General features: G+C 38.3%; 2 protein-coding genes across 2 annotated transcripts; both read right to left on the reverse strand.

The window, feature by feature from the left end:
- Window positions 1-1,931: 1,931 nt before the first annotated feature.
- Window positions 1,932-14,424, reverse strand: mansc1 (MANSC domain containing 1). Its single transcript, XM_034673766.1, has 5 exons — window positions 13,899-14,424; window positions 11,702-11,787; window positions 8,658-8,985; window positions 7,641-7,781; window positions 1,932-5,759 (listed from the first exon to the last, which is right to left on the reverse strand). The coding sequence occupies exons 3-5, from the start codon at window positions 8,908-8,910 to the stop codon at window positions 4,669-4,671; spliced, it is 1,485 nt and encodes a 494-aa protein (XP_034529657.1). The 5' UTR covers window positions 8,911-8,985; window positions 11,702-11,787; window positions 13,899-14,424; the 3' UTR covers window positions 1,932-4,668.
- A 2,109-nt stretch (window positions 14,425-16,533) lies between these two features.
- Window positions 16,534-20,330, reverse strand: c21h11orf98 (chromosome 21 C11orf98 homolog). Its single transcript, XM_034674122.1, has 4 exons — window positions 20,198-20,330; window positions 19,534-19,658; window positions 19,354-19,451; window positions 16,534-17,406 (listed from the first exon to the last, which is right to left on the reverse strand). The coding sequence occupies exons 1-4, from the start codon at window positions 20,234-20,236 to the stop codon at window positions 17,276-17,278; spliced, it is 393 nt and encodes a 130-aa protein (XP_034530013.1). The 5' UTR covers window positions 20,237-20,330; the 3' UTR covers window positions 16,534-17,275.
- Window positions 20,331-22,890: the final 2,560 nt, after the last annotated feature.

Genomic DNA, 22,890 nt, shown 5'->3' on the forward strand with positions numbered 1-22,890 from the left:
TTCAGGATAAGAATTGTACATATTTTAAAGATAATATTTTTGAGGAAGCTGTGTATCTAAAAAGTTTATTTAATACAGAATATAAAGATACCCGCTCCTAGAAAGGAATCTCTTCCCCATTTTTACTCAAAGGAGTCGGTTCAAAGATCCGACTCGTTCACGAACAGCCCATCACTATTCCAACGCCACCTCGCTCCTCCTCGGCTCCTCTGCTTTCTATTGTTGTTCTGATTTCATGCTCTCGAGCCAAAGATAATGTTACAACACGGAAAACGCCCCGTCGGCTGCACGTTTAACTGCTGCTAAAAACCAAGAAACACAACACAGTGAGAAGAGCTGCTGTGTGGAGGTACACACACATTCTTACGGGACTAGTTTATCAAACACACACACACACACACACGCACACGCACACACACAGTTTGCTCCCATAACAGAGCTGGAGGAAGTACTCAGAGCCTCTACTGCAGTAAAAGTAGGAGTAGTACCACACCACTACCTCACTGCACTGTGAGGAGAAAAGTCCTGAAAAGTAGAGTGGAGTTCAAACAACTTTACACTGTTGTGTAGAATACTATTCAGTAAAGCATATCTGTTGCAAGCTTGTACCCTGAAGTGGTGTAATAAAGCACAACAGGTACCACTGAATACAAGAGAAAGTTGCCAAACATGTCAAAGTAAAGTACTTTAATTCTGGTCTGACACATTATGCTAGCTGATGGTGTCTATGAGAGGTTTTAAAGTGTTCAAATACCATTAATATGATTCTTATATTAAAAACGATGATTCAATTGTTTCACTTCACATTGTTGTTTAAGAACTTATTGATATAGAAGATCATGATGAATGATTAAAATAAACTTCTAAATTAAAATCATGTTAATTTCTATCAAATCCATCAAATCAAATCAAGCTTTATTGTCATTTTGTTCATACCAGTGCGTTTCCAGGAGATTGTAAGTAAGATATACAGTTTTCAAAATGAAGTAATACAAATATATTAAGGTAACAACAGTCAGAATAAGGAAAAATCTATGGTTTTAACATAAAATACATAACTTTGGAAGTTCTGAGCTTAAAGATAGGCATCTAGATTATTACTAGTAGTTCAGATTAAGTCTGAACACTGACAGAAAAGGAAAGTCATTATTGTTATCACAAAAAAATATATTATGGGAAAAGTAAGTTTGCTGAAATATCTAGAAAATGTCAGAATTGCAGTAAAAAGTCTGAAATGAAGCAGTTTTCAATAATGTATTCAGAGAACAAAGCTGATCGACTTTCTAACTCTGGATTATAAATTCAAGTTGTGTGGTCAGCTGTTTCCTCTTCTAATCCGGGCTCCAAACAGAATACATGTGGAGAAAAGTTGTAGAATAAATTCAAACTGTTAAGGAAAAAAATAAAAAAGCTTGAAGGATGAACACCGATTGTCTTGTCTTCATTCTCATCTGTACATTTGAGTTGTTCTTGTACAAACTGTCGAGTAGCTTAATTAAGAACGAGAGGTTATATGTCATAATCCCTTTTTATATTCTGTTTAAAATCGTGCTTGTTTTTAACATACAAAGGATCACAATTGTCTTCATTTCTCATGGATATTTATATGTAAACATTTGTTTGATTTTTGTATTATTTTTGCTATTGTGGTGAATTACGTTATGATTGTTGTTGTAATTATAATAAAAATGATAATAATTATTATAATTAAGTTTCTGTTTGTTTGTTTATGTTTTAATTATAATTATTTGATATTATTTAAGAATTGTATTGTCTTATTGTTATTGTTATATGATCATGTCAATTACAAGTGTTTGACACAACTGTTAAATTATGTCAAAAAAGTTCTAATAAACAAAGTTTTATTAAAAAAATGAAAACATAAATAAAATTTTGCTTGATAAGAAGCTCAAGCTTTTTTTTTTTTTATTAAATTTTGTTTGTTGCATCAGTTCCATTGCCATCTGGTAACTACTCTATTCAGAACATTGTATCTGATTATTTTAAAGAGGGAAATTGATTTATTACAATTTTCTTTGAATGCAGAGAAAATGTTAATTGTTTTGTTGGGAAAAAAAAAGATAAAACGGGCATTTTACATTCTGAATTTGTATCATTGTATTTTGCTCTGATTGTGTCCCAAATAAAAGATGTTTTAAAAAAGAAAAAAAGAAGCAAGAGCTGTCGGCTGATGTAGCGCAGTAAAAGTGAAAACTCTACCTTTAAGTACATAATGGTTGATACAACTGACTCTAATCTAACTCATGAAAGTAAATACACTTCCCAGCACTTCCTCTGCTGCAGACTGAACTCAGTAAACCGACACCTCCGTCAAAAATCACATTTTTAATCCTTATAAGAACAAAACATCAAATTCAAAACTTATGCAAAAGCATCACTTCACAAAACGAGACCAAACTGTTACTGTCAATGTAATTAATCAGACACTGTAATAAAAGTTTAAAGCAAGAAAAGTGAAAACAAGTCAAACAGTGCAGCTTCAGGCGTTCATCAGGCTGCTGCTGCCCCCTGGTGATGGACTGACGCCACAGCAGCTTGGGTCTTCCCCCCCCTAAACGCTGACATCCAATACAAACATAGTTATTATAGGAAAATAGTGCGCGGCCAGTGTACTCTTACCTATGAAAAACAATCTAATATTCAAAAAGAAGCATATCATATTTATCAAAAAACACAGGATACAATAGTGCATCGATTTTCAGAGAATTGCATCCATCGTTTAAATTCTGATCCACATGTGAGAGAAGAAAAATGTGGACAAAATACAAAACGGACACAGTGAGAGAGTGAGTGTGTGATTGAAGCAGTCACAGGCTCGTATGGCTGAAGCAGGTGGAAGTAAAAAGACATGCAGGTGTACGTCTTATACACAAAGGGTGACTTCACCCCATGGCAAAAGAAGGGCCTCGAACCACGAAGGACGAATGTACAAATCAGAGTCCGCCCGTACGATCCAGAGTTTCTCTACATCAGCTCCACTTCAGAGGCTTCCTGAGATTCACGGATAAAAATATTGCTGTTTGTTCTTTGTTTTCCATCGGCAGCTGACGGTTATGTTACCCTAAATCAATCAGAAAGAGGTTACAAAAGAGATAAAGACTTCTTAAACTCATTCTCCGGCACAGACTTAGCTTTAAAGCAACACAAATCAAAATCAGGATTTAAAGTCAGAATGCAATAAAATCCAAAAAGTCAAAGAAATGTGAGAAAAGTTTAAACTTTAGAACCAAACACAGACTTCTACGGAGGCCGAAAGGGGCCATGACAAAAATAGCTTCTTCTTTTACTGAGATCATCCTTATATTGATATTTGCATCTCATTATGCAACCTCTATAAATCAAAACTTGTTCTTTAAATTATTACACCTGAAATGGTATTTTGGTGCACACGTCACGGCAAACCTCAAAGCTTTTCTCATCATTCATTATTCTCGTCTTTGAAGCTTTTTCACTTCAAAACTTGTGATAGGATTTATGATAATAACGCAAACAGTTTGTGTTGCCACTTTAAGTTATTTGTTGTGAAAAAACATTGTTAAAATGTCATTTTTCTCCCAGTAATGGTGTGATGTGTCAAAATAAAACAAAACACAATCTTGAAATAATGCAATGATAACAAATGATTTGTTCCATTTTTGGCGACACAGATATATCGCTAAAAAAATCAAATCAAAAGGGAAAGAATTTAAGAAAAAGTCAGATTTTTTTTTGTCAAAATGATGTTTGAATTTATCCTGAGACAGCTGTCAATAAGTAAATAAGTCCATTCATGCTCAGGAGAGATATATGGAAGAATTGACTGCAAATGATAAAATGTGGCTAGTGTTTCCTGATTTGTCACCCAAAACAGAGTTTATCTTAACTTAATCGGCTATTGAATAAAAATCATCCACAATTAGGAGAAAGAAGAATACTTTTTATAGCTTTGTATCAACACATTTTTAGATTATCCAATGAGTGTTTAAATTCTGTTTAACTCAAAAATTGAGAGAATAGTTTGTGATGAATAAAACATGTAAAATGCAGAGGCGTGAGAAGGTTCGTCTTCATACAGTGCATTATTGTTAATAACCGCACAGGACTGATTGCATTATCCTCCCTACACCTTTGCAATAAAGGCTGAAAGATATGGCTTATCATAATTTTCTAATCTCTTCAAAGAGAAAACCAAATATGAGTCAAAATATCACTTTGAACCAAAGATTGTTTCTCAATAAAAATGAGAATAATGTAGAAATGTATGATTCCTTTAAATATTGCCGGTCATATCACAATCACCGTATTCGTCAAATAATCAAAATGAGCTGATTTTTAAAAATGTGTGAGTCTTATTTTAAGAGACGTTTGGTCATATGTAAGGTTTTGAACATAATGATTTGATGTCAATAACCCTTTGCTAGAGCTGTGTGGTTATTACAAAGTAATGCACACCCTCTGGCCAATCAGAATTAAGTATTCTCCTCAGGCACGCCTCTTTACCATCGTGAAGCAGACATTCCATTATCGTGTAACTTTGTGCTGTTAAAAAATTAAAATGTCAAAAAAAAGAAACAAACGTTAACAATCTTAAATGAACTCATTATAAGTCCTGCTTTTTGTCCTTCTGAGCTCCCGTCATAAAAACCAAAGAGAGGTTTCTGTCCCTCCTCACACCTCGTAGTGCAGGTCGTTCAACTCCAGTCTTGTGTAATGCCGTCTGTCGAAGGACTCCATTGCTTTCCGCCCACCGACGGCCAGAGCCAGAGTGAGCACGGCAAGCCCGAGCACCATGAACGCCACAACGCCGCTTTTCACCGCCCCCCTTGCCGCTACCGCTTTCCCCCGGCTGACGCTTGAGTTCTGGAAGGCGGGGTCGGACTGGATGGCGTCTTTGGGGACGATGATTAAATTTGCTGCTTGAGTCGCCCTTGACGTGGGTGGATCAGTGGTGGTCGTGGTTGTTGTTGTAGTAGATGTACGCGGAGTAGTTGTAGTAGTGGTTGCAGGAGTTGTAGTTGTAGTGGTGGTGGTTGTAGTGGGACGGGTGGTGGTTGTAGTGGGACGGGTGTTGGTTGTAGTAGGACGGGTGGTAGATGTAGTAGGCGCAGGAGTAGTGGTGGTAGTAGTGGTGGTAGAAGTTGTGGTTGTAGTAGCGGGTGTTGTAGTAGTAGTTTCAGTGCTCGGCTGTAGTCTCTCAGTAGTTCTTGGTGCAGCCGTTACAACAGCAGGTGGTGCTGTGGGAGGGTGAGGTGGTGGGGCAGAGGTGGTGGTGGCGGCGATGGCAGGATGTGGTCTTGCTTTCTTGATGGTTTTGTTTTGCTTTCTGCTGGGTTTGTTCGGTTTTCTCACCATGGTGGTGGTAGTGGTGGTGGTAGTGGTTGTTGTAGAAGGTGCTGTAGCTGTTGTGGTTGCTGTGGTTGTTGTTGTTGTTGTTGTTGTTGGGACAGTGGTTGGTTCTAGAGTGACTGGAAGCATGGTGGCGATGATGATGATGGGGGGAGGTTTTTTCGTTGTGGTGGTGGTGGGGGCCTGTGTGGTAGTCGTGGGGGTTGTTGGTGCCGTTGTTGTTGTGGTGGTTGTGGTCGTGGGCCTTGTTGTACTCTGTGTGGTGGTGGTGGTGGTGGTGGTTGGTGTGGTGGTTGGTGTGGTGGTAGTGGGTTGTGTCGTTGTGGGTCTGGCTGGAGCTGGTGTGGTGGTAGTGGTGGTTGAGGCGGTGGCTGTCACTGGGGCAGGTCTCACTGTGGATGGATGTATCAAACCTGAGGAGGAAAGAAGAAAGAGTTATTCTAAAAGATGCTGGATTTTTTTATGACCAGCAGGGGGCAGTGAAAGGCAACAATCAGACATATTACTAACTGATGAAGCACTTGTCTGAAATAGCCACCAACATGACATCATCCATTACTTTGAGGACTAAAGTTTGAAAGCCTTGGGTTTGTCACTATTGTATTCAAGGTGCTGGGAGGGTCCAACAGGTGGAGCTGATGTGGACAAGGAAGGGCTGGGTGGGGTTAGCTGCTATCACGTGCATGGTAAGCTATTGGAATCAAACAACCAGTCAACTCATAATACGATAAGATACAATAAGATTTGATACGACACAATACCATATGACACGAAATCAATACGATTCAACACAAGACACAAAACGAAACAACACGAAACGATAAGACATGAAATGACAGAACATAATATGATGAGATACTATACGATATAATAGGATAAGATACGACATGACACGATACAATATGATACAATGAGACACGAAAACAACACGAAATTATATGATACAACACGAAGCACTACGACATGAAACGACCGGACACGAAACAACGCAAAACTATAACATATGAAACGATACGACATAACATGATATGGTAAGATACTATACAGTACAATACAATAGGATACTATAAGAAATGACATGACACGATACGACATGATACAATATGACAAGAAAACAATATGAAATGATGCGATACAACACAAAAAGATACGTCATGACACAACTAGACACAAAACAACACAAAACTATAAGATGTGAAATGACACAACACAACATGATATTATATGATAAGATACTATACCATACAATAGTATACTATAAGACATGACACGATACTAAATGATACAATATGACACGAAAATACGAGATGATGCGATACAACCATAGGCTGTATAAAATATGGACGTAGGATCTGTGACGTCACCCCTCTGTTTCTGAAGAGCTGTTTTGAGGCCAATCGATGGCAGCAGCCATATTGCTGCTGTCGAGCCAGTGTGACGTAAAGAGGCGGAGTTTGAGCCTCCTAGCCAACAGCTGCAGTGTTCCCGCAGTCAGCTGTGCCTCTCATTGGAAGACTGGTAATCTCAATATCTTTGAAATTGCAGCGTTAGAAAATGATTCACCCCCCTCACAGTGTGTGCCAATCGAGAAATGAGCTATCCAGACTACACTCGTCTTTTGTACCAGGCTGTAAACATGTTTATTTCTGCTGTAAAGATCGTCTATTTTTAATCGGTGTGTATGTGACTTCCTGTACTTCCGGAGCCAGCCTCAAGCGGTTCCTTGATGAACTGCAGTTTTTAGCACTTACGCATTGGACTCATATTTTTAGACTGGAGGTTGCCGCTTGGATACAACAAGAAACGATACGGCATGACATGACTGGACACGAAACAACACGAAACGATACGAAACTGTAAGATATGAAATTACACGACATGATATGATAAGATACTATATAATACAATAGGGTACGATACGACACAACACAATACAATAATTTGCGACACTAAATGACACGACACAATACGCTGCGCTGTATTATATCACTGACTCTATTAGGGAAATGTTTACTGAGGGAATTAATCAACAGAGAAGTAGGACCATGGCCCCCTGCTGGCCATTAGAAAGAACTCAGGTTTAAGGCCTCTTTGCTTTTAACACCATTTCACAGTGTGTAAAGGAGAATTGGAGTATTGTGTTGGATCCAAGCAAACATTTGAAGCACCAAAGTCACCAAAAAGCACATATGGTGTTGATACTGACAATCCCTTCACTATTTTTTTCTCATCTATCTGAACCCTTTAAGAGAACATTAAAAAGCCATCATGGTAGGGATATTTAATGGATTTACCTTTGTAGATGTCGTAGGTGTTGATGCCGTCCTGAGCCTTCATCAGAGGACAGTCCTGCTCCGTCTGACAGTGGAACAGGAAGCAGTTATCTTCCCCTGCGTGTTTGTTGGAGTTGAACACGACCATATTGCACTTTGCACCTTTAAAAGCACAAAACATGGAGTCATGTAAGGTACATGTATGATCCTGGCTCAAAGGATGTACTTTACAGTGTATTAAACAGCAGTTATGTAAATGAACCATGTTACATCAGGTGTTTTATTCCTCTGTGAAAAGATCTCCATGATGCTTGTTTGATTTTCTCTTTAGTCAGATATTTTTCTATTTTTACTACGTGGCCAAGCTCTAACTGACGAGATGTGCAGCTTCTAAAATATCTGTGTGCTGTTTTTTAAAAGATGAAAGCAGATTTCTAAGTAAAGCTGTCACGTCTCAGCCCGAGAAGCTTCATGCAGCCTGTCAACGAGTCTCGCTTTGACCTGATGGGAGTGTTTTTGAAGTCTAGACCGGATCCTGAAATGAACCCAGGGACTCAGCTCCTCCTTAAGATGTTCAGAAACTTCTAGAGTTGTCATTTCTGTAGACTCTGTGAGTCTTTAATGAATCATTTAGCTAACGGAGGATACAAAGATTAGAGAAAAAGGTGAGTCATGATCTTAGAGAAACTTTCAAAGTGTCTCTGGTGATCTCTCATTTACTGCTCACTCAATACACGAGTATTTTAGAGGATTGAACATTCATATTACTTATTTTGTCCATCTGCTCCTCACTAACTGTTGCTTTAAATGTGCACTGAGACGTAAAATATTAATAATGTTGCAGAGTCAGAGGACTAAGGGCCTGAATTTTCCAAATAAAAAACTCATTAGCCAAATGAAAGTTTTGTTTTGGTCCTGTACACAACGTGATGCAGTTTCTGATGTTCCTCGTCCCTTTAGTTTGAAGTTTAGATACAAGGTTTATGAAACTTCCCGTCCTTGACTCCCCCTGACCCTGTCCATCTCAGGAGGTCTCACCAGGTTTCACTTCCTCGGAGCAGCACGCGAGCACACAGTCCCTCTCGGAGCGGACTGCGCGAGCGTCCATCACCGTGGTCGGTCTGGTTAAGGCCAGTCTGACGTTGACGATCACGCCTTGATGCTGTCTGGAGAAACACGTCTCTGCCTCCACAGCCGACACAGGTAGTGATGTCATCATGGTCAGCGTCAGCAGAGCGGTGAGGAGCAGCCTGAGCGTCCACCAGTGTGGACAGGACGCCGGAGGAGACATGTCTGCGGGTCTACGGTCTGAGATGAGGATTAGATCAGAGTCCAACACGAGAGGGCAGAGATCCACACAAATACACTGCAACACAAAATACACACAGAGATACACACTTTAATATTCACATACTATTTCCACCTTGTTCATTAACATCGTTTTTAGCGCTTGAGGCGCTGAGTGGTGGTAACTATAAACTGCTTTGGTTTGAGAAAACAGACACTGCCAGCTCAACAACAGCCAGTGGACAAAGGCCCTAAAATCAGACAACTTTCTTTCCCTCACATCCTTCTTTATCTATCTTATAGAACACTGCAACCCAAAAAAGATGCACAGTTTCAGATTTACACACTTTTCCCCCCTGTACTCATTAGTAATATTTTATTCAGGTGAAACACTGAACTTGCTTTGGTTTTTAGAAAACAGACATTTCCAGCTCAAAAACACGGTTAGTGGACACAGGCCCTAAAATATGCAACTTTCCTTCCTTTATTGCTTTCTTGTTTCGTTTGTATAGAACACTGCACTACAAAATGCACAGAAAAGATACACAGTTCTAGTTTTAATCACTTTCTTCCTCTTGTTCATTCACACTGTTTTTGGGCTTAAGCTGCTGAGTAGTTAAAACGCTGAACTGTGCTACTTTTTTCGGAAAAACAGACACTGCCAGCTCAAAAACACAGTCAGTGGACACAGGCCCTAAAATCAGACAACTTTCTTTCCCTCACATCTTTCTTTATTTTATAGACACATTTTTTTCCTGTTTTCATTCACACATCAGTTTTGTGCTTACGGCGCTGCGGGGTGAAACGCTGAACTGCGTTGGTTTTTAGAAAACAGACACTGCCAGCTCAAAAACACAGTCAGTGGACACAGGCCCTAAAAAAGGCAACTATCCTTCCTTGCTTTCTTGTTTCGTTTGTATAGAACACACAAAATAAACAAACAAGATACACAGTTTTATATTTAATCACTTTCTTTCCTCTGTTAATTCAGAGTCAGTGGACACAGGCCCTAAAATCAGACACATTTCTTTCCTACATAGCTTTTTCGTTTTGTAGACACATTTTTCCCCCTGTTCATTCACACATCAAATTTGTGCTTAAGGCAGAGTGGTGACAACGTTGAACTGCTTTGATTTTAAGAAAACAGACACTACCAGCTTAAAAACAGTCAGTGGACACAGGCCCTTATATCTGAAATCTTCTTTCCTTCATAATGTTCTCTCTTTATTTTATAGAAATGAAGAATGAAAGTGTAAAGGGACGTGGATAACAGACTCTGAATGGTCTGCTCAAAATTAAAGTAATTATTTTCTTTAGCAGAACTTCAACATCATGAACCCTTTTTCACAACTTCAAAAATGTCAGCACCTCCTAAATTTTTATTTTCTGTTTATTTTTCTAATAATACTCAAAGTTGTGTGCCTTTCAAAATGCAAAACAGCTTTAATCAAATAACTGTAGTTATATTATTCCATGTGCTTTTTGTTGACTAACTTTGGACTCAAAACAGACAAGGAAGAATTTTCTATTTTCTTCTTGGCTCCTAATAAAACTACAGTCACTGTTAAATTTCACCTCAGCAGAACTTGAAGCACTAAAATGCTGATACTCCTATCTTCTGAATAAAACGTGTGGCAGTAAAGGCTCTTAGGTTTTTTGAAGGTGTGCTTTGTTTCCATTATTTTTACTGTGTTGATAACAGTCAGATCTCAGGTGGAATTAGCTTGTCTATTAAAGATTTTGTGAATACAACAGACATCTATGTAATTAAACATAAATGTTTAGAGAGGACAAAATGTTTTTTTACACAAGGCCCTCCTCGTTGAAGATGTTGTCTGCAGCAGAAACGTGTGTGATCTGTGATGGGTCATAAATCCGAAGTGATGTGAAAGAGCTCGTGTCAGATTGACCTGACCTGCTCTGTGCATCAGTGAACAAGCTCAGAAACATGTCGCATGTCTAATAAACTGCTCGGCCTTGCTCTGATTGTCACATTCAACAAATTCTCACAAGTCAAAGTGGGATAACAACTCCTGCAGACATGAGCGCAGCATCACTACTGTAAGTTAACGTAGTAAGTAAGTAGAGGTTTCTCTGCTGAATCAAGAAGAGACGGAAAACATGGTTCGAATGTAGAAACAGAACAGAAAGCTAAACTATCAGATGAACATATTGCCTTTAAGATGAGATTACTAGTTTCCTCAGTGGGCTGGATACGTCACCACTGCTGAATGATTGCGGCTAAACAACACTGAGTGAGGCCCTTAATTCAAGGCTGCTATAAGACAGTAAAACAAAGAGGAAACTCAATCTGATAAAAGAATGAATATCTGGCAAACCTGTCTCATTACGTAACACCACATCAGGAGGCGTTCTTTACCTTCAAACTCAAACAGCAGATCATTAAATTTAAACTAGTTTGTCGAAGTTTTAAAACCAAACATCATTAAGGACCTGCACTTTTTTTTGGACTCTGAGTCTTCAAACTCCCATCAGAGCGTCTCAGTGACAACCTGGACTCTGTGCGACACTAAAACTTCCTCCTCCTGTCGTGTCTGAGCCCCAGATCTGTCTTAGATCATAACAACAACAAAAAGAACCAAATTAGAAACTATCTGCGAGAGAAAATAGAAATCTAAAAATGGAAACTTCTCCTGAAGGAGGAGGCCGAGTTGCTTCCATTTTTAGATTTCTGCTCAAAGTGAACGAGGTCACTTTGGATCACGTTGACGGACACATTAATGAGTCCTCAGATTTAAACTTTAAAACATGTTGTATTTGGAGCAGAAACTCACCAGTCCGTCGGTGTGGACAGTCCTCCATCAGATGCTCACTGGGTCTCTGGGTCTACAGTCCACGCTGCAGGACTTTACCCCGTCTCCTGGGAGGGATAGGCAGAATTAGTTCACCTTATCTTCTTTACTGCTGCAGGAATCAGACACACAATCAGCCAGGTTGGAAGAAAACAGATATAATTCTAATAAAATATGAGATTGTGAGAGTTAAACGAGTACAACATGTTCAGTTTTTTGAGAGTTACGGGTCCTTAAAACAATAACAATGTTTCTTGAACTCGCCTTAAAAGAGGTAATCGCTTGTTTGTTCCAAGTTTTACTTTCGTGTCACACTAAAAGGCAACTTAAACATGAATACAACCACTTTATATAGTGCTTTGTTTTATGGAAAATGATAAATAGGTTGTACTTAATGGTTAAATATGAAAGAATATATATATATTACTACTTATTTAGACAACTAGCTAAATTATTGATGTCAAATGGCTTCATTACACAGCTGTGTTGAATACTCAAATCTGATTGGTCAGTTAAGGCATTCTATATTCTGTTATATCTGTATAACAGAACGCTGCTGTAAAGAACAGACCAATGCTGGAAACACAACCCAATTAAAGGCTCTGAGAGACTATGTGTGATCACATCAGTCAGCTAAATACTGTTTGTTACATCTAATATCTGCTTAAATGTATTGCTCTGTTTATTTAACATTATTATCTTATATATTTATTTTATTTGTGTGTATGTATGTATGTATGTATGTATGTATGTATGTATGTATGTATGTATGTATGTATGTATGTATGTATATACAGTATATATATAGTTATTATTTCAATTTATGTATGTATATATTATTATAATTTATTTTTCTTTTTTCTGTATGTGGATATATATACTTTCATGACTAGGTTTAAAATGTGAAAATATGTTTGAAATAATGGACCTGTATTGTAAAGTTTGCGTTTTGCCAATAAAAAACAAATCTTGAAAAAAAAATTATATGTATTGCTCTGTTCGCTAAGACAGAGAAGAAACAAAAGACAAAAAATGTCAAAGATGAAAAAAAGCACAGGAAGTTAACTTCTGACAGGACAAGGTGTGGGACACTACTCTGATGTTTAAAAAGTGGAGGGTAGATTTAACACCTGATAATAGACTCTGACAGTGACATGGCAGAAAAATCATCATCAGGTGCTTAGCTTTGTGCTGTTAAATGAGAGTTAGAACAGCTAAAAAGACTGATTTTAAAAGACTTGCTACTGTTAAAGCAGTCCCAACCACATGACTAAAAGGCTATTCCTTTATAGAATATATTAAATAGTTTTTTAAACAGTAACAATATTTCCATGGTCGTATTATTGATTTATTTGCAGGTCTTTTAATAAAAGACTGGGCCTTTGACCTGCTGGAGGAGATCAAACAAGCCACATCCTTGTCCTCTTTTAAAAACACACTTTTTAAATGTGCTTTTACTTCTTAACTCACCACTGACATTTTAATTTCTGCATGGTTTTTATTATTGTCTTTTACTTAACTCATTCTACTTATCTTAAAGCATTGTCATGCACTTTTGTGTTGTTTTTTCTTGCTATGTCTTGCACTCTGTAAAGCACTTTATAAACCTGTTTTTAAAAGCTGCTATATAAATAAATCTTTTATTATTATTATTATTACTATCATTAAAAGTTACATTCAGTAAGCAGGCTGTTACTCTGCTAGACATTATCTCTTACTTAGTGAGAACAGAAGCAACCTTCCCTGACTTTATTCATTTAAAGGAGTAGTGTGAATGATGTGTTGTACCAATTTACCTTTAAAATGTTTAAAATATTGAAATATGACTGATTTGAAATTGTCTTAAAGAAACAGAGCAATGCAAAAAGTGTCACAGCCATCCCCAGTCTCCCTACATCAAGTCCGAAGATGTGGGCTGCTATCAGAAGATAATTTAGAAATGTTAATAAGATAATAAGTTACATAAACATGGATAAAATCTCCCTGGGTTAGCTGGTATCTGTTGCTGTGTAACAGCTCGCTTCTAGGTGATTCTGTGGACCACCAGGCTCCTCTAGCTTCACTGGTTTTAATGGTGCTGATGTTACCGGGTAACGCAGCTGCAGCTGGGACATAATGTAACACGGTGTAATGTAGGTGAAATCCGTTCTCTGATTCCCCTACACAGTCACGGCTGTACCTTTATTTTCCCCCGAGGACACAGATTAACTCTGTTCGGCGTCCATCATCTCCCGTCGGTCAGCAGCAGTCTGATGAGTCGGTGTTTGACTGGAAACCGGAGCCCACCAGCAGCACCAGCAGCAGGAATCCCAATCAAACCAGTTCAGTCCCTGTGTGCTGCTTCACCCATCCCGAGAGGACATGTTGATGAAAAACCGGAGTCCCCCCAAATTAAACGGTGTTTTTCTGCGTTAAATGTCCGATAAATAACCGTGTCCGCGTCATCACCGGCTGTAACATGCAGATGGAGAAACGCTGTGTGCAGGCGACATGATGGAGAGCTTTAAAACGCCACAGATCCCTTCCTTAGCATCTTGTTTCTGTCTCCTGCAGGATGAACTACATTACATGATGGCTGGTGCTGCTCTCCGGAGTCTGACCCATTTTAGTCTTTGTCCTCTGGAAAGGGGGAGGGATGGAGCCTGCGTCCCAAAATATGCCCGCAAATACATGGATCTGTTTTCAACACCAACAGGCTGAAAAATATCACATTTAAATTCAGATTAAATCATCCAGATTAAATTTTTTAAAAATCCTCTAAATCAAAGAAAATCCCAGTTTATATAAGCAGTTAAAAGGCAGCAGCTTCATTAATAATTAAAAAGAAAGAACATGCACAATACATATGAAATACAAGATTTGAGCAACATATAGAGATTTAGATCACATTATGAAGACAGCTGCTCACTATTTCTAGAATTTATTACTGTAAAGAAAACTAACATGAAGTGACATAATAAGTCAAAATCATGAAAAAAGGAAGAATGTCTTCATTTGAAAGGTATTGAAAAGAAAATTAAGATGGACATTAAAAACTTCAAGATTGAAACTGCATAAGAGAACATTCAGAGGTATGGGGAATACATTATTTTCTTTATAAAACTTCAGTTTAAAACACATGGAATATCAATAAGGCTAAGAAAGAAATAATAATACATTTTTTCTTTCATTCTATAAAATAGGAAGTTCAGATTTCAGTTCAGCATTTAAAATGTTTTAACTGAGTAAATAGAGATTCACAAAATCAAAATTATGATTTGATTACATTTTATTTTTTTAATGTTTTAGTTTTATTTATTTAATCTTATTTAATTTATTTCAATTCCAATATTGATACTAAATGTTATACTAGTCACTTTTTTTTTATTTACAGTACAATATCATTATTTAATTTTCAGATTATTCCTTTTCTAGAGAATGTGTTTCAACAATTTCACCATTCCTTCAAGGGTAGAAATGGTTAAATCTAAAATTTGTTTTTAAAATACACATTCTTTACAGTCCCATCAATGACTCCAAGTTAAAGCTTATTACTTTAAGTATTAAAATCATTAAAGATATTTATATATTTATTTTAAATTTTTTCGTTTCTAGATTTCGACACATTTCAAATTGAGCACTTTTGGCATATTTTCGCACATTGGCTGTTCCATTAAAGCAGGGGTGTCAAAACTTTTTTCAAAGAGGGCCACATTTGATGTTGTCAGAATACCTCAGGGCCAGTGGCTCCTACTGAGACTTAGGAATCATAAAAGCTATATATGAACTCTATTTAATAACATTTTTTTCCTCAATAAATCAGTAACTAGCTAGTCCTCGGTTCTCCACAAGCCACTTAAACATTGGCAAACTTTATCTTCTTCTGGAGGAAAATGTTTTTCAATCGGGTCGGGCAATGTGGGAAAAATATTCTCATTATATTTCTATGGCTGGATTTCATCACACTCCCTTTTTCATGTTGTTTTTTAGACTTTTCTGACCAGCAGACAACATTTTTAGAACAAAATAATTATTTTGAACAATTTTTATGCACCAAATTTGGCCTTTCTGCACAATTTCATAATTTTGATCTTGTCTTGTGTCTTCTGAACTCTTAGTGTTCATCCAGAACATTTTCACATCATGATAAAAACATTAATTTGAAAACCTGTCAACTTTAAGAGTTCTTGTGTTTCTTCTTTATTGCCATCTTGCAGAATTCCCGGTGCTGATGATTCAGAATGTGATTAAATTCTTTGCTATAAATAACACATTTTAAGATGGAAGCTTGGGGCCATAAATAAAGGGATCTTGGGCCGCGATTGGCCCCCGGGCCGTACTTTGGACATGCCTGCATTAAAGGGTCCAGATAATTTTGATGGACCACTTAGTTATAGCCTATTCTAGAAACTCATTTTAGTATTCCTTGTCTGTTTCTTTTAATGTGGCTGAATGTTTTCATGTCCAGTGTTTGATGTGGTGTCTTGACTGCAATTATAGCAGCTCTAATAGTATAATTCCCTGCAAGGCTTTGATAAAGTATCTATCTATCCATCCGTTAACTATACTAAAAACTTGAAATTTCAATCATGCATGATCTCAATATTTTCTGTCAGAATTTAAAAAACATACAATGTTTGTTTATGTGAACTCTTTCAACCCACAGCAGCTAACATATCTAGTAAATGCAGAACTTTCTCTTGATTTGGAATCACTTTTAAAAAGAATATTTGAAAAACTCCCGCTCACAGAAAAAACGACAAGCTTAATATTCTGTTTCCGGTTCTATCTGTAGTAACCTATGCCTTCAAAATGAAACAAAGAACAGTAAAGAGTGAATTATTGATTACCTGTTTAATAAGTCATCAGAGGAGAGAACGTCACTCCTGTTTTCATACATGTTTTTACATACTCAAAAGGACCTTTAAGACGTGTGATGTTAACAAAACCTTAAACAGAATCAGAATACAGCGTGCACTCATAAAGTTCAACTCTGGAATCTAACTCTGTCAAACTTTTTACAACAACATCAGGAGATAGTGAAGAAAAAGAGTCCTTACATCAAAATCACATGCTGGTATTTCTCTCTTTGAATATTCAGAGTTCCTCTAAAGTAATGACTGAAAGGACATTCTGTATTTACATTCACTGCTTTAAAATGATGAGGCAGCAGGTACAAATGTAACATTTGAGTTATAATGATAATCAGATTTGATTTCTTGACTTTGACTTATGTCTTCACTAAGACAGAAGGAAAAATCTCTTTTGAATCTAAAACTTTCACAGTTTTGAGATCTTTATGTATCATTTTGTTTTAATGAAGTAATGTTGAGACTCATATCTTAATCTCTTTATGATAAATGTCTCTCTCACTCCTTTGTATCTCTGAATCTTTGCAGCAGTTTTTCATAAAAGACACCACCTCAGGTGCTGACACATCAGCATCCACCTGACAAACTAATCCCGTGTTCACAGAAACCAGACAGGGGATCAGTATTTCAGAGCTCAAACATGAACTGCGTCTAAATCGTCCATTGAAAACACCACAGAGAAACACCAGATAACACTGTCACCCCTTCATTCAATGTCCGCCATCTCTACGTCCGCCTGTGCTCCAGCTGCAGCGTTCTTCTTCCTCTTCTTCTTCGTCTTGGTTGGAGCGGTTGATGGTTCTGGTTTTTTCTCCGGTGGTGCCGTTTGTGCTTCAACTGAGGAGTGGGGCAATGACAGAGGACATCAGAGAGGAAATCAACAACTGATGAAGCTGACAGTAAAATGACAGTTCTCATCCAGGGGAATGAAAACAAACATTTGTGCTCTGAGCTGACCTTGAACACATCAAGATGTAACCCTGTCACCTTGTTAAGTTAGCTCACAAGCTTTTATCCTGCTGATTTCAACACAGCTCAACATTGGGTTACTATTTTTAACTAACAGGACTTGCTCCACAGTTTGGGTGTGATTATCTCAGCTGATTAGAGCAGAGGATGATGATGACTGTTCCTCAGCAGGAGCTGATAGAGTTTGTTTCAACCCATAGAAGTGGAAGGATTTGATTTGATGCACAGTGCTGATGTCTTTGGCCTTGGAGGATGCATTCTCCTCTCTTAGAAGAAATTACTGTGCTCAATACATTTTTTTTCTTCCTCCTCTTTTGCTTTGGTAAAATGTTGCTAAACTTTTGGCTTCGTCACACATTCAGCCATCCAGGAAGTCTAATTACTTTGGGTTTTGAATAATACAGAACCAGGCCTTTAATAGAAGCAGGCTTCTATTCTCATCCCTAATCAGGACAAAGTGACCATCTGTGAACTCTTTCTTCATCTGTTGAATGATTGTGAGGAATTGTGGTCCAGCCAGGGACTGAGTGCGCCAGCTGGGCATACGCCTGGGTGCAACCTTACGTCCGACTAACACGGGACTTCCACCAGATCTGTGTCTGGTCCATCTCCGATCCGTTGTGGTCCGGCTCCAGATCATGAAGATCACAGAGAGTAATCCGTAATCCAACACTTCTCAGATGGTGATCTGATTTTAAGGTTTCATTCTGTTGGGTAAGTCATGTTTGAAATATCAAAGAGCTCTCTTCTCGACTGGAGCATGTACCGGACGGAAACATGGATGCTGCCTCCAACCTGCAGGTTCTGATCGTTCTCAGGTCTAATGTAAATGAGGCCGTCCTCTCTAAAGGCTGATTTACACTTCTGCGTTGCCCCTACGCAGCAGGGGGTGACGCAGACATGAGCACCACATACTTGTGCATCAATGTGTCCGTGACGTGTAGCAATTCTACACCGAAACGCTTGAGGGCAGTGTGGACTCTCTGATAGTCAGTCGCCTGCTTCCAGTCCCGCTACGATCTCTGTTTACTTTTCCACAGTGATTCAGAGCGTGTTATGTTAATCTACAGCTGATACATGTTGCTGTTTATCATACAGACATGATTACATGAAGAATAGAGCGGAGGAGATGAAATACACGGCCAATGAGCGGGGATCCCGGAAATGCTGTAAATGTGGGAAATATAATGCCGACGAGCGGACCAATCACGGGGCTTGCGGTCAACGTTGATTCTACGGGTAGTTACATTTTGGAGGAGGCGCACATCAGCTAAGTGCGTAGGCCTTGGCGTAGGTACAGGAGCTACGTGGACCTCCAGCGTAGACTACACCATCAATTTGATGCAGAAGGGATGTGTAGGGGTGACGCAGAAGTATATACCAGCCTTTAGTTTAAGTCCAGCAGGTGAACCCAGCCCCTGATAGTTCTACTCCCCTCAGTATGAACTGTAGTCACTCTCCTGACTTCTCAAATTTCTTTCTATGCTAAGTTATATGAACACGTAACAGCCAGAGGAGCTGTCCTGCTTAAACAGACATCACAGGGATTTGTATTTGAGATTTCAAACAGGAGTGAGACTGTAACACAGGTTGTTTTAAAAGTGAATCAAAGGGCCTAAACACTTCTTCAAACTACAAAATCTTGACCGTTCCTTACACCGAGAAAAGCTGCATCATCAAATAAACTTGTTTTGGAGGCAAAGTTATCATACTGAATTATTTATGAAGCCCAGCAGTGTTTGCTCCCTCTCTTCTCCTTCTCTGACTCAACTGTATGAAACCTCTTTCAACGTGAGTGTGTTTTTTTTTTTTTACCATCCATCCCAGCCTTCTCCTGCTGCATGTGCTGCAGCTGTTTCAGCAGCTTCCTCCTCTTCTTCCCGGACAGAGTGATGTTCGCTCGTGCACTCGATCTGAAACGCAAAGTCAGTTAGGAACATGCAATGTGTCGTCATCAAGTATGAGATCAGGTGTATCTCAGAGAGGCTGACTGACTTCCTCTTCTTCAGGTGATGGACGGTGGTGAGACCCTGATCAACCACTGCGCCGACGATCAGATGTCTCTTCCTCTTCTCTCTGCTCAGGACACGCCGCCGTTTAAAGAGCTTCCTCCCCAGCTCCTGAAAGACAAAGACATGGGAGGAATAAATGAACATGTTTCATGTTTACAGATGCTAAACTACATGTCACAATGACATATTTTTACTGAACTATCGAACATTTAACTAAGGGTATTTGTGCACTTAACTGTGATAGTTAAACTATATTAATCTGTGAATTCTGGTGTACTTTTACTAATACTTAAGTACAAGAAGCTGACCTTTACAGTGATACTTCACATGAAGCTGAGAGAGCACTGTAAATAGGGCTGAAGACATCTAAATACTTTCATTGTCATACTTCAACTGCGTGGATGTAGCTTCATTTATATTACATTGTTGTTGTTTACCATTATATAATTTCAGAAACAGCATAAAAGCCTTCAAATAAATGCTACATGAAAGACACAAACTTAAGCTAAGTAGCATACAGTGTTTACGTTAGCTCGTTATGCTACTAGCTATCAAGCTCTAATAAAACAAACGTCAGAGAATAAACACTAAGCTTGTTTCACAGTGTTTGATAACCCTTATTCTTGATATGAAGCACGTTTTCTTACAGTTTTGGGTCTGTTGATCTTCCCTCCTGGTGGAGACATGCTGACTCTCTCACGTGGAAGAAGCAGCCTGTTTCTTCTTCTGCTGTTTTAATTCTCGCTGTCCCAAGAAGCCGCTGCTCTTTGCTGCCCCTCTGAGGGTTGTCCACACATTACAACGACAGAAGAAAACAGGCAGTGGGGAGAGAAATGTGGACATGAAAAATGAGTACTACAAAAAAAACAACAAAAAAAACTTTGTCACAAAAACCTACATTAAAACAGGACGATTAGGTTAAACTAAATTAAGCTAAAGTTGGTAATAAGAGAATGGAGACCTGAAGGAAACAGTTGGCTGCTGCCATCTGGTGGTAAAACTTGAGTATTGCAACTCACCTGAGTGAAAGTCATTTACTACTTAAATGTTACATATTGTATGTTTCCTGTTTTTATTGATAGTATGCATCGCAATAGTTTCTTGATTCATAATTCTTCTAATAAACAAGACGTTGTTTTTGTGATGGAATTAATAAATAAACTGGATACTGGACACAGAAGCTCAGGAAGTTCAACCTGCCCCAGGAGCTGCTGATCATGTTCTACACCTCCATCATCCAGTCTGTTCTGTGCACCTCCATCACTGTCTGGTTTGGATCTGCAACCAAACTAGACAAACACAGACTGCAACAGACTATAAGGACTGCAGAAAAAAATCATCGGTGTCGACCTGCCCCCCATCCAGGACGTGTACCGGTCCCTGGCCAGGAAACGGGCAGGTAGCATCACCGCTGACCCCTCACACCCTGGACACATTCTTCAAACTCCTCCCTCCTCCAACCCGCCATAAGAACAGTTTCTTCCCCCAGGCTGTCACTCTGATGAACACTAAACCATAACAGTGTCATACCTGTCAGATAATACTCTCCGTAAATATACATGTAGATATACAATGCAACAATTCTCAAAGCAGAATTCCATATTTCTATTTTTTGTATTATTTAACTACTATTTTATAATGTAAAAACTACCTCTGCTACTCACCACTGCACTATCATCATATTATTTTAGCCTGGACATATTAGTCATGCCTATTTGTTGTTTCTTTGTATTTATAGCTGATGCTATTGTTATTACATTTATTTTTTTATTTGTATGTCTTATTCTTATGCCTTGTATAAAGAGAGCACAGTTTACCTAAGTCAAATTCCTTGTGTGTTCAAGCATACCTGGCCAATAAAGCTGATTCTGATTCTGATTCTGAGAAGACTCAGGAGACTCTGACGGCTTACGTTGAAATAGTTTTTGTAGAACCTGGCCAAGGAGAAATAACATAACAGTACACAGGCAGGGGAGTGCAGTGCAATGCCAAGTCAGTTCTGTCAGACAATTCCTCAGGCATGTACCTTTATTCCCCCCAAAGACAACACTACAGTAAGATAACCATATTTGGACAATAGGAAACAAAACAATTGGGAAAAAGAGCTGTGCTCTAGTCTGGAGACAGTAAGTCGGTCACAACACACAGATAAAGACAGGAACAGGGGGAGAGACCTTGATTACTACACTGACCCTGTCTCATCTATCCCCCCATAGGCACAGCTGACATAGGAGAAGTCACTCTGCCCCTGACACTTAGACTGGAAAAATACAAGAGTTAAACATTCTTACATACATATACAGTTATGCTCATAATTTTACATACCCTGGCAGAATTTATGGTTTCTTGGGTAGTTTTTGTTGTCTTTATGATATAAAAAGAGTAAACACAATTGTTTGATAAAAATTTTGCTTCACCCAACCACTAACCATGAGTGAAAAAAAAGTTTTTCTCATATTCTCTGAAAAATGGCCAAAAAAATCACAAATTCTGCCAGGGTATGTAAAATTATGAGCACAACTGTATATAAGACTATGAAAATTCCACATCAGTTTTGATCACCTAAAAACAGAAGATAATAATAATGATAAATAAATAAATGAATGAATAAATTACAAAAAGTAAAGATATCACAGGATAGAGTGAACAGTTTTGCTAAAACAGATGCATGTTACTTACATGCATACTTATATATACACACACATACTTTTTTACACCTTGCACCCATTGCTTTTTACTTGTTCACTTTTGTTCTATTTTTGTTTATATGTCTATTTGTGTGTATGTGTTCCTGTTGGTGCCTCTTGACCAGGTAATGTTTGTAAATGAGAACTGGTTCTCAAACATTTTTACCTGGTAAAATAAAGGTAAAATAAAAATAAATAAAATACTAAACCATTTTGGATAAGAGCTTAGTTAAAATTTGTCATTTTTAGAAAGATTTTTAGACAGAAACTGTTTGCTTTGTTAGCCTTTTGTCATTTTGAACATGTTTGAAATAGGAGAACTAATGATGGTATGATCTTTTAGAGGTGATGTTGTGCTTTTTTTATACCAACAAACAAATACTCAGTTACAATGTTTGATGTCAAAACTAAAAATGGGCAAAGTTCAAATCTGTAGGGTAAATGTGTGTTGGTCTAGTCGCAGGATGAAACTGTAGATTGCACTGAGCGGCTTTTTTAAAAACCTTACACCGCCTTACAGCGCCGGGGGTCTGTTTTTGCTCCTGCTTATTTCCCATCTGCTTTTGCACCTTTTTGGGGTTATTGTCCTGGACTTCATGACTTTTGCCCTGCTCCTCCCTTCCTCAACCTTCTTCCGTCAATGCCACACTCCC

This window comes from Notolabrus celidotus, chromosome 21, assembly GCF_009762535.1.
Source record: "Notolabrus celidotus isolate fNotCel1 chromosome 21, fNotCel1.pri, whole genome shotgun sequence".
Lineage (NCBI taxonomy): Eukaryota > Metazoa > Chordata > Actinopteri > Labriformes > Labridae > Notolabrus > Notolabrus celidotus.

Coding starts and splice junctions, on each gene's coding strand:
- mansc1 (XM_034673766.1), bottom strand. CDS start 8,910: ATGTCTCCTCCGGCGTCCTGTCCACACTGGTGGACGCTCAGGCTGCTC. Junction 7,782..8,657: donor CTCCGAGGAAGTGAAACCTG/GTGAGACCTCCT, acceptor GTGCTTTTAAAG/GTGCAAAGTGCAATATGGTC. Junction 5,760..7,640: donor CACCTACGACATCTACAAAG/GTAAATCCATTA, acceptor TTTCCTCCTCAG/GTTTGATACATCCATCCACA.
- c21h11orf98 (XM_034674122.1), bottom strand. CDS start 20,236: ATGTCTCCACCAGGAGGGAAGATCAACAGACCCAAAACT. Junction 19,659..20,197: donor AGATCAACAGACCCAAAACT/GTAAGAAAACGT, acceptor TTTGTCTTTCAG/GAGCTGGGGAGGAAGCTCTT. Junction 17,407..19,353: donor GGAGAAGGCTGGGATGGATG/GTAAAAAAAAAA, acceptor CCCACTCCTCAG/TTGAAGCACAAACGGCACCA.